The sequence below is a fragment of the Strix uralensis genome, chromosome 5 (assembly GCF_047716275.1).
Source record: "Strix uralensis isolate ZFMK-TIS-50842 chromosome 5, bStrUra1, whole genome shotgun sequence".
Lineage (NCBI taxonomy): Eukaryota > Metazoa > Chordata > Aves > Strigiformes > Strigidae > Strix > Strix uralensis.
This window is the reverse complement of record NC_133976.1, coordinates 61,057,675-61,070,077: the sequence shown is the minus strand read 5'-3', so window position 1 is coordinate 61,070,077 and position 12,403 is coordinate 61,057,675. Positions and strand designations below refer to the sequence as shown.

The 12,403-nt window shown below is 43.6% G+C and overlaps 1 protein-coding gene across 5 annotated transcripts in view; it reads right to left on the bottom strand.

Moving 5' to 3' along the window:
* Window positions 1-12,403, bottom strand: part of SYN3 (synapsin III) — a 251,896-nt gene that overhangs the window by 154,264 nt on the left and 85,229 nt on the right. For all 5 annotated transcript variants that reach the window (XM_074871316.1, XM_074871315.1, XM_074871314.1 and 2 more), the window contains one exon: window positions 507-663. In XM_074871316.1, coding sequence (XP_074727417.1) covers window positions 507-663 — 157 coding nt within the window. The remainder of the gene's footprint in view (window positions 1-506; window positions 664-12,403) is intronic.

Sequence of the window (12,403 nt, the reverse complement as noted above, 5' to 3'; positions counted from 1 at the left end):
GGATAATCTTAAGTCTTAGGCTGGGGCACCTGAATACAAGTGTGCATCTAATAAAAGATGGTAGAAATAGCATAGTTCAGATACCTTCTAAAACAGTGAACGTTAATGGTTATTTTGAGGTAGTTTTACTGTGTTTTGGTCAGGACAGAGATGTGCTACTATTGATTTGATATTATTAATCTATTACTATACATCTACTCTGCCTTACAAGAAATCTAGGTGTTACTGTACTGTTAGCTGCTTGTGACACATTAGAGTCTGGGATAGGTGTAACGTCCTACTCAGGGTGAGGAAATAACACTTTGATATTACTAGAGGCTGATAAAGGAGTAGTGCTGGTAGGTTTTTTTTCCCCAAGAATTCCCTGTTGGATTCCTAATGTTGTTTAGATGATGGTTTTAACCTAAAGAGACAAATTCCTATGAAACAGACTGGAAGCTGAATTTGGTGCTTTATCAGTACCAGATATCTGCTTTGCAGTGTTGGCATGCTGGATCGTCACTTACCACCCAGGGCTTGCTGCAGAAGTTGTAGATGGAACAGAGGGAGTTGACCGTGTGGATGCCACCATACTGGAGACCAATGATGAGGCTGCGGAAGTCCTCTCCCAGTGCCATGCTGTAGGCGTGCTGCCGGATCAGGACAAAGTCTGGCTTGAAGGACCTGGAAAAGATGAGGGGAGTGATGTTTTACTTTCAAATGCTTCTAGCCTCTCCTTGTTTGTTTTCCACCCTTCCCCTTTCTTTCCATTGACACGTTGCTGTTCTTTGGGCCTCTTGTCATGGGTTGCTTGCATTAGAAGATAACAAACAAAACAAAAACCCCTAGTCATTGAAGAAAGGAAAAATCCAACATACCTGCAATTGTGAGAGCATAGAAACAGGCCAAACAGATTTGCTGCAGTTTCCATGTCACTCAGGCATGCACAGGAAGAAGCCACAAGTGGAGCCAAGTGTCATAAATTCATGGTGGGGGGATACTCTTTTCTTTCTAAAAGCTTGGCCATATTTGGCAAGCTTGTTGCAATGTGCAACACAGATAAGGAGCAAGTTTGTTTCCTGATGATTGAACTTGATATTGAAGCAATGCCCAGTGGGTGGGAAGATCATGAGGGATTTAAAAAAGTTATCGTACACATCCATACATTGACATACATTCCCCCTTTAATCACTTTACTATATACGTAGCACATCCTCTTACGGCTATGAGTCAACAAGTAAAGGACAGGCATGGCAATGTAATTAATCAAATGAGCAGAGACCCTTATCCAGTGCTGTGACTCATGGTGTGGACTTCCAGAGCATTATTTAGCAAGACTGGAGCTGGGACTCATATGGTTCAACAGCAGCAACTCTCAGCAAACGCATGGAGAATTGAGGCCTTTTCTAGGTAAGCCAACAGGCGATCTTTCAAACAGCCAGCTTTCGTTCCTTGCTGATGTTGTGTCTTTGGAGCCGTTCAGGAATCTCTGGAAACAACAGCTGGAAAGAAACTGTTCCCAAAATGGAGCTCAGCAGCTCATTCTGAAAGGCATGGAAGGGGCTTTTTGACTGAAACAGGGGATTATTTTATACTTTAACAGAGATTGCATCAAGGACATTGGAAAAATCTCCATGCTGTATTAAAATTTTTCAGAGAAATGAGCTCTGTAACCAGGTCCCATTACCTCACAACCCTTGAACATTTTCCTTGCTAAGAGACTATAATTTCTATCCTTTGGATGTATGAGCTGGAAATACTTTGGGTTTATAGCCCCTATTTATATTTCCATCATTCTGACAGGGAAATCTGAGATGGTGACTCTGGGCCAGATTGTGGCAACAAACACTGCATACAAAACGCAGCGCAGCTTTGTTGTTTTAAAGCTGTTCATTTTGTTTGTTGGCCTTGGGCTTTTTTTATCACCTGAGACATGGTGAGGAGCATGCTCTGCTTTTGTGATGCAAGAGGCCAAGCTTTGGAAATGTTGTGATTCCCTCCCATGAAGTATTTTTAAACCCAGGGATATCATCTAATGTACTTGGCACCAAAGGTGGTGCTGTCCTCCAGCAGCGAGATGCATAATGAGCATCGGGAAGGCTGTGCTATCACTGTGGAGTTGATTTATGGCCCTCCGTTGTGTCAATGGGGGTGAGGCAAGAGGTGACCCCCTGCTGAGAAACAGCAAGTAATACAAATCTTGGAAAGGTTGATCTCCTCCATTCTGCAGGACTTTCCATGTAGAAAGTACTCCAGAGGCAGGCACAGGTCCTCAGGAAGGATTAATCAGCTTCCTAGGACCAGGACTCAATATCTATGCTGAGTTTAATAACAGTTGTGGTGCCTGGAGGGAAAGGAGCTTCAGGCGTGTCCCTCCTTCATTCAGCTTTCTGAGTGTATGAAGAAGAAAAATGTTCCTGTTATGGCTCAGGTCTTTCCCCAGAATTGACTTAGGGAACAGTACTTACTGGGGCTGTACGTAATGGTTCAGACCATTGCTCCAGTCTCCCCTGAGGAAGTGGCAGTATTTGCCCTTGAACATCTCCCCCAACACGCTGGAGTAGGGATGTAGTGCTGTGGTGGGGAGGAAGCATGTAAATGAGCATGGCCAGCTGGCAGGGCAGGACACACAGCAGCTGGGAAACCGCCTTCAGTGGCTTTACTTTTACCAGCCAAAAGTTTAGAGAAAAAAGCTCTTGTCTTTTCAGATCCTGGCAAAGGCAGAGTTTCTCAACTTGGGAGATGGACACAAGAATACAGAAATAACATAGAAAAGCCTATTCTCAAACTCTGCATTGTGCAGGAAGACAGGGCACTCTCTCATGCAGCAGATGAGAAGTGAATCTCTAAAGCGAAGGTGGACACTGAATCCCTGTTTTGAGCCCCGGGACAATGAGGATGTTCCTATGGATACTGAGAACAAGGCAGAGGAGTGCAGGGCCTGGGACTTAGCTGTGAATAAACATCAGCTGGAAACCCCTGGAGTCTGTGAGACGTCTGGAACTGAGAAACAGAGACCAGTGGCAAAATGTGAGGCAAGGGTCTAGAAAGGATAGCAGGCAGTAAAAGAGAAATGAATAGTCATGGTAGGAGTGGTGGTGTGAAAACTGCATAACTAGGGGTACCAGTGATCTGTGGAGAAGAGAGCTTAATTTCTTCAAAAGAGGATTCTTGCTTTTTTGGTAGAAGATTACTTTTGCAAGCTACTGCTCCTTCTCAGAGTGTAAATCTTCAGCTGACATGGCGAGCCTTGGATTTGGAATAGCTAGTATAGCCTAACTGTTTTCTTTGCTAGTTCAACCCAACACAATAACATCTCCCATGATAGAAAGTTGTAATCGTTGGCAGACAGACAGCTTAGGCAGAAGTCCCACATTTGAAACACCATTGCCAAAACCTTTGGGTGACCCAAATTCAGTAGCATCTACTGTGCTGAGGTCCTAAGCACCCAAGTCTGGCAGGACTAGGAGAGCTATGACAGGAACACGTATCCTTCCTCTCCACTAGATCTGTCCAGATGGCGTTTACATGATGATGAGCGGTCTTGAATAAAACTGTACCTAGATCCCTGCTAAAGACAGGTGATGGGAATGGATTTGGTCACAGAAAGAATACAGGAGAGCCCATTCAAACAGCTGGTGGACAAAGGTAAATGGAACTAAAAGAAAACCACAGATTCAAAACATATCACTAACAAGCTGTGCTCTGCATGTTGGTGCAGTGCCCTTCCTGGGCTGTGTAGCAGACACCTACCTGAAGTTGTGAATCTTCCTTAGTATGATAGCTAGATGAATGAACCTTCCAGAAGAAGGAGCCCATCTTTGACCACAACCCTTTTACAGAAGCCCTTTCACAGACCCCACAAGCTCAGCTCTCATTCAGAGTTTGGCTCCTAGCACTGCCTGGCAAAATAAAGGCCACTAAAATGCATGTAACATGTTCCCAGAGTGGCATAGAGATACAAGAAGACTTTGTTTAAAAAAAAATAAAATCCAGGAGTCTGGAAAAATTTCATTTTCAGATAGAAATAGCTGGTGAGATTTAATTTTCAGATTGAAATAGCTGGTGAGAATTCATTTTCCCCTGGAGTTGAAAGGTGCTTTCCTTTCAGCTAGTGTTGCCACAGACAATGGCCTCTGCCACACAGGGCATGAGTTTTTCAGTGCTCCAAGTGGTGCGTGACTGAACTGGCCGCCCCCAGAGTGAAGCAGCCCCGCACAGATCCCTGTGGCTTTTCTCCCTTTGCAGTAGTTGCCTCCTTGTCCCAGATGCCAGCCAAGGCACATGGCAGCTGCTCAGCCTACCTCTCCTCCTGGCAATTGAAATCAGCCAGCAATTACCAGAGGCAATCACCCCACTAGGTGATGATGAGTGTCTGGCTAGGAAGTTGCTAGTGCTGCTAGTCTTGAGCCTAGACTCTGATACTGCAGTGCAGGATGCTTATTTGTATTCAACTAACTCTTTTTCAACTTGTTCTGATGGATTTTAGGAGTCTCTTTCTTTCTTAGTGGTAAAACTATAGTTTAGAGACAAACCTAAGTATAAAGCCTGGATCCAAAATACCTAATAGGAAGAGATCTAACTGCAGAATATAATTTCTTAGGTTGGACCCATCTAACCTTAAATCTGTGACAGCATTAGCTGTCTTGGAAATAGTTTTATCAGATATGATGCAATATAAAACAACTTAAGAGATTCCTGATGTTAAATATGGAAGTTAAACATCTCAGGAGCAGCAGTAGCTGTTCTGGTGACCATGTGTCTAACTTCTCTAATTATGAGAAGAGGATCAGCTCTGAAAAGATCATCAGTAACATTTCTCTGCAGAAAGCAGGTCCCCAGCCTGCTATGGAGTAGAGAAGATGATGACAGCAAATCCTGCTGGGAGGTTTTATGCCTTAAAGAAATATCCTATTTCTTATTTCTGCATAAAACCATAACTCTGGCTTGCTTCCTGGTCCTTCAGCTTTTCTCACTGAAGCACAAAGAGCTTCATGGGCATGAAGAAAGAACACACAAGATTATGTTGTCAAAATACCTTTAAATGATCCCTTCCACCGTGAATAATCACCTGTAGCCAAAGGGTAGACCTGCTTTATACTTTAGCACCATGATGGGTTTAGAGATCTTTATGCCCGTGCTGTGGGAGGATGGGCTCTCCTGCTCTCTTTCTTAAAGAGTGCCAGTCTTACAAGACAGTTCACCCTTCATGTCAATAGAAAAGATCTTCCCTGGACACTGAAGATGCACATCTTCACTTCAGGGTCTGTTTACCCTCCATTATTCAAGGAGGCTTTATTCAGTTTTCTGACACTTCCAGTGATAAACAAATTTTGACTAAGTTCTCTTCCAAAGCCTTTCTTATCTGCTTGGCATGACATGGAGAGGAAGAAAAGTGCATAATTAAGCAATATGATACAACAAGCTTTGCATTACTGGCAATTAATGCAGCCTTCAGGCAAGCTTCTGAGGCACAAGTCCAAGACATAAGTGACTGCAACTACCTGAGAAGTGCAATAATCCCTCCAACTATGCAGAGTTAGTAGAAAATGGCATTTACAAATAGGAACAAGTTATTTTTGTGCTTTACTTAGGTGTTAATAGTATTGTTTTTACATTATTGAAAAGTAATATGAAATCTATGACATTTCTACCTATCATGATGTTAGATTTAATGTTATGTTGGAAGTCAGAGTAAAATGGGAAATTTGCTCAGAAAAAAAATCTTATTTCAGTTAAAACCTCATGTCATATTTTCCAGAGAAACCCTTCTGAAGTTATTCAAAGAAAGAATGAATGTGATTACGTATATGAATAAGGTAATGCAGAACTGGTTTTAGAGAAACAAGAAAGCAACATAGAGTAAAGAATAACCTTTCTTTACCAGGCTGGAGGAGAGAAGCAGGGGCTCTTTTACACTGTAATAGAGAATGGCTGGGGAAAAACCATGGGGTGTGGAGGAGATCAGCATAAAAAAGCAGCGGGAAGCACGAATCATGGCTGCAGTGTGACCACATATTACCACTATATGCAGATGAGGACACCCTGGAAGATGCTCTGATTTGCTTCTCAGTCACAGACCAATGGTCAATGAGCATGTCAACCACATGTCACCACATGTCAACCACATGTCACACACTCTCCAAACTGTACTGTGGCAGTCTCCTAAGTCTGCCATATATTTTACTTATAAACTGATCAACCTTGACAAGGAAAAGCATGTGGACCCAGATGATGCTTCAAAGTAGTAACAACCACACCTGCCAACAGCAGCGTGCCTTCAAAACGCTTGTGACCTAAAGCTTTTACAGAAGGTGATCCAAACACTTTCCAACATCACAGAATAAAGTCATAGAATAATTTAGGTCAGAGAGGATCTTTGGAAATCATCTGGCCCAACACCTTGCTCATTGCAGAGCTAACTGTAAAGTGACATTAGGTTGATCAGGGTCTTGTCCAACCAACCCAAAGATGAAGATCCCCTAGCCTCTGTGGGCACTTGTTCCACTATTTGACCACCTTCACTGTGGAAATTGCATCTAATTAGAATTTCACCTGCTGCAACTTGTGTCTGTTTTTTCTTTTCCTTTCACTGCACACCTTCAAAAAGAGTCTGGCTTCATTTTCTCTACATCCTGCTCTTAGTTGCCTGCTGGCTGTAGGTGGATCCCCCTCAGCCTCCTCTTACAGACTGAACAAAGCCATCTCTCAGTCTCTCCTTGGATATCATTAGTCCAGTTCAACAAGCTTGATGTCTTTTCACTCAACTCGTTCCAGTTTTTCAATGCCTTTTTTGTACTGGGGAGCTCACAGCTGGACACGGTACTCCACATGTGAACAGTGTGTCGTTAGCTACACCCTTGCTAATACTGCCCAGTGAGCCATAGGGATTCTTCCCCACAAGGGCACACAGGACCTTCAGGTCCTTTTGTGCAGAGCTGTTTTCTCTCCAGCTGCCCCTCAGCAGTACTGTGATTATTCCTCCCTCACCTCGATTATCCTTATTGAACTCCATGAGGTTTCTGTTGGCCCATTTCCCCAGTTGCTGACGTCCCTCTGAATGGCAGCTCTGCCCTCTGGCATATCTATTGCACCCCACCCTCCAGCTTTTTGCCACCCATGAGCTTGTTGAGGCTGCACTCTGTCCCAATATCAGGTTGTTAATGAAAATCCACCTTGACCAGTATAGTGCAGGTGCAGCAGGACTTGGCCCTTCACTTCTCTGCCATTCCCTAGAAGAAACCTTAGTAAAAACCCATGTACAAAGGAGACAAAATAAGGCAGGATTGGGAAAAAAAAAAAAAAAGCTGACCATGCCAACCATGATTGAAACAATTTACAATAGTCTTCAATCATTCTTGCATTCAGTCCAGGATTAACTAATTAATGAGTGCTTTAGGCCCTGGCAGCACTTTTCTTATTGGAAAGAATTACTGTAAACGCAAAAAGGGCCAGGGAGTAGTTTAGTCTCTGAGACGCTCCCCACCCTGGTCTGCTCAGAGTGACTTTTGCTTTCTGGCAGCTGCCTGCATGCAAATATTTTCCTAATAACTGTCAGCATCCTGCCTGCATGTCGGCTGGGTGCCAGCTGCTGGGGAGGTGAAGGGGGACATTATTCATCTGGGAGATCAGTAAACCCTGAAGGGAGAAGCAGGCCTCTAAGTAGCTGTTTAGCAGCAGGAGCTGAGGTGGAAGCAGCTGATAATAGATACATAAATAAGGACACCCCAACTTTTGTTCACTTTTTTAGCTCCTGCTCAAAGAGGACAGGGAAAGGCAGGTGAAGAGGGGAGAGATATTAGAGAAAGATGATGATAAATCACCCCCCATGTGGGAATAATTTCTTGGTTTATAAATGTTTACTGGGGGTGTTAAGTTGCTACACATGCAACTGCAGCTTGCCAGGCTCTACCTTATTTGACACCTTGACCCAGCCCATCGTCTCTGCAGGGTATCTTGGTAAGGGAGGTGGTCATTTGGCACATTGCTGTTTTGTCTAAAGTGCACTTTCAAAAGCTCACATGCTGTTACAGACACTTCTCCATTACTTTTACAGATTGCCATGCCACCAATACAAAAATATTGCCCAAATGTTGCTCAGTGTTAAATATATAGCATATATTGTACTATAACATGTGGCACATTCTGTGAATCTTGGGAGAAACATGCGCTCAACGTGTTTTTCCATCTGGCTTCTAGAAACCTAAACTTTCCCAATTAGTTTCTCCCATTTTTTCTTCCATCTGCATCTTTGCAGAAATTTTCAGAATTTTGGTTCGGAAGCAACAAAAAAATAGAAAAAGACATTCTAGAAAAGACCCCAATTAGATCAAGAGTTAAATTTAAAAAGACAGGGGCTAGACAGAGCCTAGGGTTCCTCTTTGACACAAACTTCCTGGAAGACGAGAAGCTGGGAAGTGACCTCCTGCCTACCAATATGTCCTACATCAGTGTCCAGGGCCAGTAGCTACTCCCATGACCTCCCTGGATATTCTCCCTGTAGAAGAACTGCAAGAAACCACCAACTCTTGTGAATTAATAGTCCTCAAGAGACAAGAAAATATCCATCTCCTAGCAATGTGCAGCTACTCTGTGGTGAGAAAGCATGGCCTCTGTAGGTTAGAAAACCCAGATGCCTCTTTCAGGGAGCACCTTGTCAATGGCCCTGTGGGGTGGGTGAACCCACCGGGATGGGAAAAGGTACAGTGGGCAGAGGACAGCGTCCTCACTGCACTTCAAAGAGTCTTGCATCCTGGAACAGGCAGATGTTTTTTAGCCAGAGTACAGGTCTCCTGGGGTCTGCAAGCTCTGAATAGTGGGAAAACACCTGCTGCTGGATGGCCAGTTTCTTCCCTGCTTCTCCCATGTAAAAAGATTTGCTCCCTCATGCTGTGATTGTACCGCAGATTGCAGCGCAAAAATACACTTTGGGAGAAAAGCACTTTCGGGTGCTGGTCTATTTAGGATGGTGATTCAACAGGCTGCCGTCCTGTTATCACTGCACAGAACATAGCAGAAGCACTGAATCAGCTGGAACCAATGGGAAAGTCAGTGTTAAATAAAGAAATGAATAGGCTTGTATGGAGGAATCAGAGCATTCACTGACCTCACCACAGCGGTGAGTAACACAAGCATATCATCCAGGGTGTGACACCTTCTTATACAGACCGGCCAAATTCAGGCAAGGCCTGTAGGACTAAACACCACTCCGTGGCAGAGATCCTTCCCCACAGCAAGGCTTTGTCCATGGCGCCTAGCTCCGTTTTGCTTTGCTGTCAGTTTTGTCACCCCTCCCCATTTCCCAGGGCTGTTGCTCCACACAGGGTCCTTCTCATTTCAGACCATGGGCATCTTCTGGTCCATCAGCTATTGTCTGTAACTGCGGTATTACAGTGAGTCTGCATACCATACTGTAAGTGGTATGGCCACCACTGTGGTAGGTCCCATGCAGACACACAAGAATGTGCTTTCTCCCCTGTATGATCAGCCTCAATGGCAAAAGAGCCAGCTCCACAGGGAGACAGGAGATGAGAGCAGTCTGGTGCATGATTAATTTATATCCTTAAAAGTCTGAAATGCTCCCAAAGATGTTAGTATTCCCCATGTAAGAAATCTGTCCAGATTTTCAACATATCCCTGCTTTATTGCCACATCTACTGGAATTAATAGCTGAAGGCTTGTAAAGCCCAAAAGGCAAGCACAGGACTGCATTTAATCTAATGCAGAGGCTGAGATCATAGTTTGGGAGTCTAGGTGTTGTCAGAAGCAGAGATAGGTCAAATTCTCATTTATACTTAAACACTTTCATAATATCCTGAAAGCACAAATGCACCTCAAAGTGGTGCAGTGCCAGTACTGATGGCCTCTTTGCACTGTGGAAACATTGGTATGAAGGGCCCTTCAGAGAAATGAAGACAAGTGAAAATGAAAATCCCATTCCTTACATCTAACTCCAGTAGAGGTGACACAGTCCAAGAGCTTTCTAAGGTAAATTAAGGTCCAGGCAGTTCACTCTGACTCTGTGTGTGTTTGTGTGTAGACCTGTGCAAAAGGAAGTTGTGCATGTACTGGAATGAGGATGAAGAATCCACCCAAATATTTTAAAAGCAGGCATCAGCCCACGCTTGTTTTTTCACACTGCTTAGTAGTCCAGCCTTTGCACCCAGAAATTATTCCATTTCTCTGTTGAAGTGGTTGCTATGTCTAAGTCGGTGAGGGATCCTTTGGAATGAGTAAGTGCCACCTCTTCCTTCCCATATTTAACTTTCACTGGGGAAGCTCTGGTGCCAATTTTACCCAAAGAAGTGCTGGGGTAACAAGGACAAGATGTGGGAGATTCACCCTTGCCAGGCCTGGCTGAGCCCAACTCTGCTCCCGGTGCCCAGTTCATCCCCCTGCAATGTTTTCAGTCAGGGCTTGTGTTACAGGGCACTGAAATAGGAAAATGCTTGCTAGAGACTGCAGGAGATACTCCATGGCCAGCTCTTTTTCTTCTAACTCTGAAGAAAATGTGTTGAATAGGCTGATGGAGCCATTGCATACCATGGTGGAACTGGCACAGAAAAAACACATACAGTTTTTTAGATTTGTTAGATGATAGTCTCTCTCTCCAATAGCACATTTCACTGAGACTATCAAATCTCTCACCCCATCCTACAGATGCACAGAACTTAGTAGCTGAAAAAGAGGAGGTGGAGAATTCTGTTACTGTAAAATCAAATTCTGGGAGCCACACTTGTTTTAAAAATCAGGCAAGCAAAGTGATGCCTGGCTTCAGTTATGTTGCTTGCTAACTTACTTGCAGCTACTTGTTTCAAGATACACAGGCTAGTAGTCATGGAGGTCTGTATACTTTCAGTTCCTTGCTCCCTTTAATTGACAATAATGCTTCTAAAGCTCCTTTTTTAAAAAAATTGCCTGAGGCAAGTGGTAAGTGTAGGGCTCCAAGGACTGTTATATCTTCTTAATAGGAGATTTATCTTTCAGGTAAAAGAACCACCATTCTTTCCTGGTGCAGTTCAAATCAGTTGGCACAGGGTCTACAAGAATGCCTGAAGTCCAAGGTGTTAGAAAGGATCGAAGGGTCAGCAAAGAAAGAGCTTTGATTTAAACATGCAATAGGAGTTCCCTAGTGTAAAGAAAGAACTAGGAGACTTGCTGCCAAATGACAGAATTTAATAGGCTAATAGATTGCTAGTTTACCAGTTGACATAATTTAAAACTGGAGAGAATAGCCCAGTGGTTGCTTTATTATTATTATTAATGTAGTTGTTGTTATAAATGTCTATTATTTCATTGATTTAAAATCCACTGGTCTGTGGCATATTCACTGTCTTTTGACTAAACCATAGCGCTCTGTTGCCTTTGCTTTGAAGAGGAGTGTGAAGAAGGCAGGGCTCCTGAGGGGGGGGCGGAATCCCAAATGTGCCTATTAGCAAGATGCTATCGTATTTTCTTCCTATAACTTGTCAGTGTGATTTCCAAGGACTTGGGGTATTCAAAACCCATGATGAGTATTATATCTCCCCATCTAGAAATATTCTGACTTGTGACTAAATATTTTGCTTAATAAGTAACAGAGGCCTAGTAAGTGATGGAAAAAAGATGTCATCATCAGCAGGATTGGTGCACACATGTGAGTCAAAGGTGTCCTGTGTGGCATCTCCCTGGCTGGGCACCCTGAGGAGTGTCTGTGACCAGGCAGGACATGGCTGTGGGCAGGATGGGGGGACTTGGAGGGAATGGGAAACAAGCTGCATCCACCCATGTGGATGGGCTGAGAGGCCTCCACACAACTCAGTACCATGTATGCTCTGTAATTCACCTTCTAAAGTAAAGAAGAGTTTTTATCTCTGTAACTTCTAAAGTATTGGTAAGAGTGGCAGTGGAAGATGGCTGGCCTGAGCTCTTAATCTCACTGAGCTGGGCAGGACAGGGGCACATCAGCAAAGGCTGTAAATAAGTGGCTAGTGCTTGTAAGGACTATTACAAACCGTGGACAACACATACCATATGAATTGGGTATACAGACAAATCCCACCACACAAATGCATGTGTCCTTAAACATGCATAGACAAAAACAAAAAACCTGAACTAATGCTGTTCATAAAAAGATGCATTTTCATATATAAATATCCATGTAGAAAGGCTAGCTGTGACTGTGAACAAAACCACGAACTCCATGCCCCAGACAGTCTTATGAAATAAATTTTGTCTTCAGTTTCAGTTTAATAGCTCAAGATCTTTCTGCCAGATGTATGAATGGCTTTGGGAGGAAAGGCATGGGAAGGAAAATGAAGATGTGATCAACCTAGGAAATGGTTCTTGGGAAACATTCCAGCATGATGAGCAAGCGAACACAAGAGTGCATTAGCACGGTGCACTGTCTGATGAATGCTCCAGTGGCTGGTTCATGGACATACGC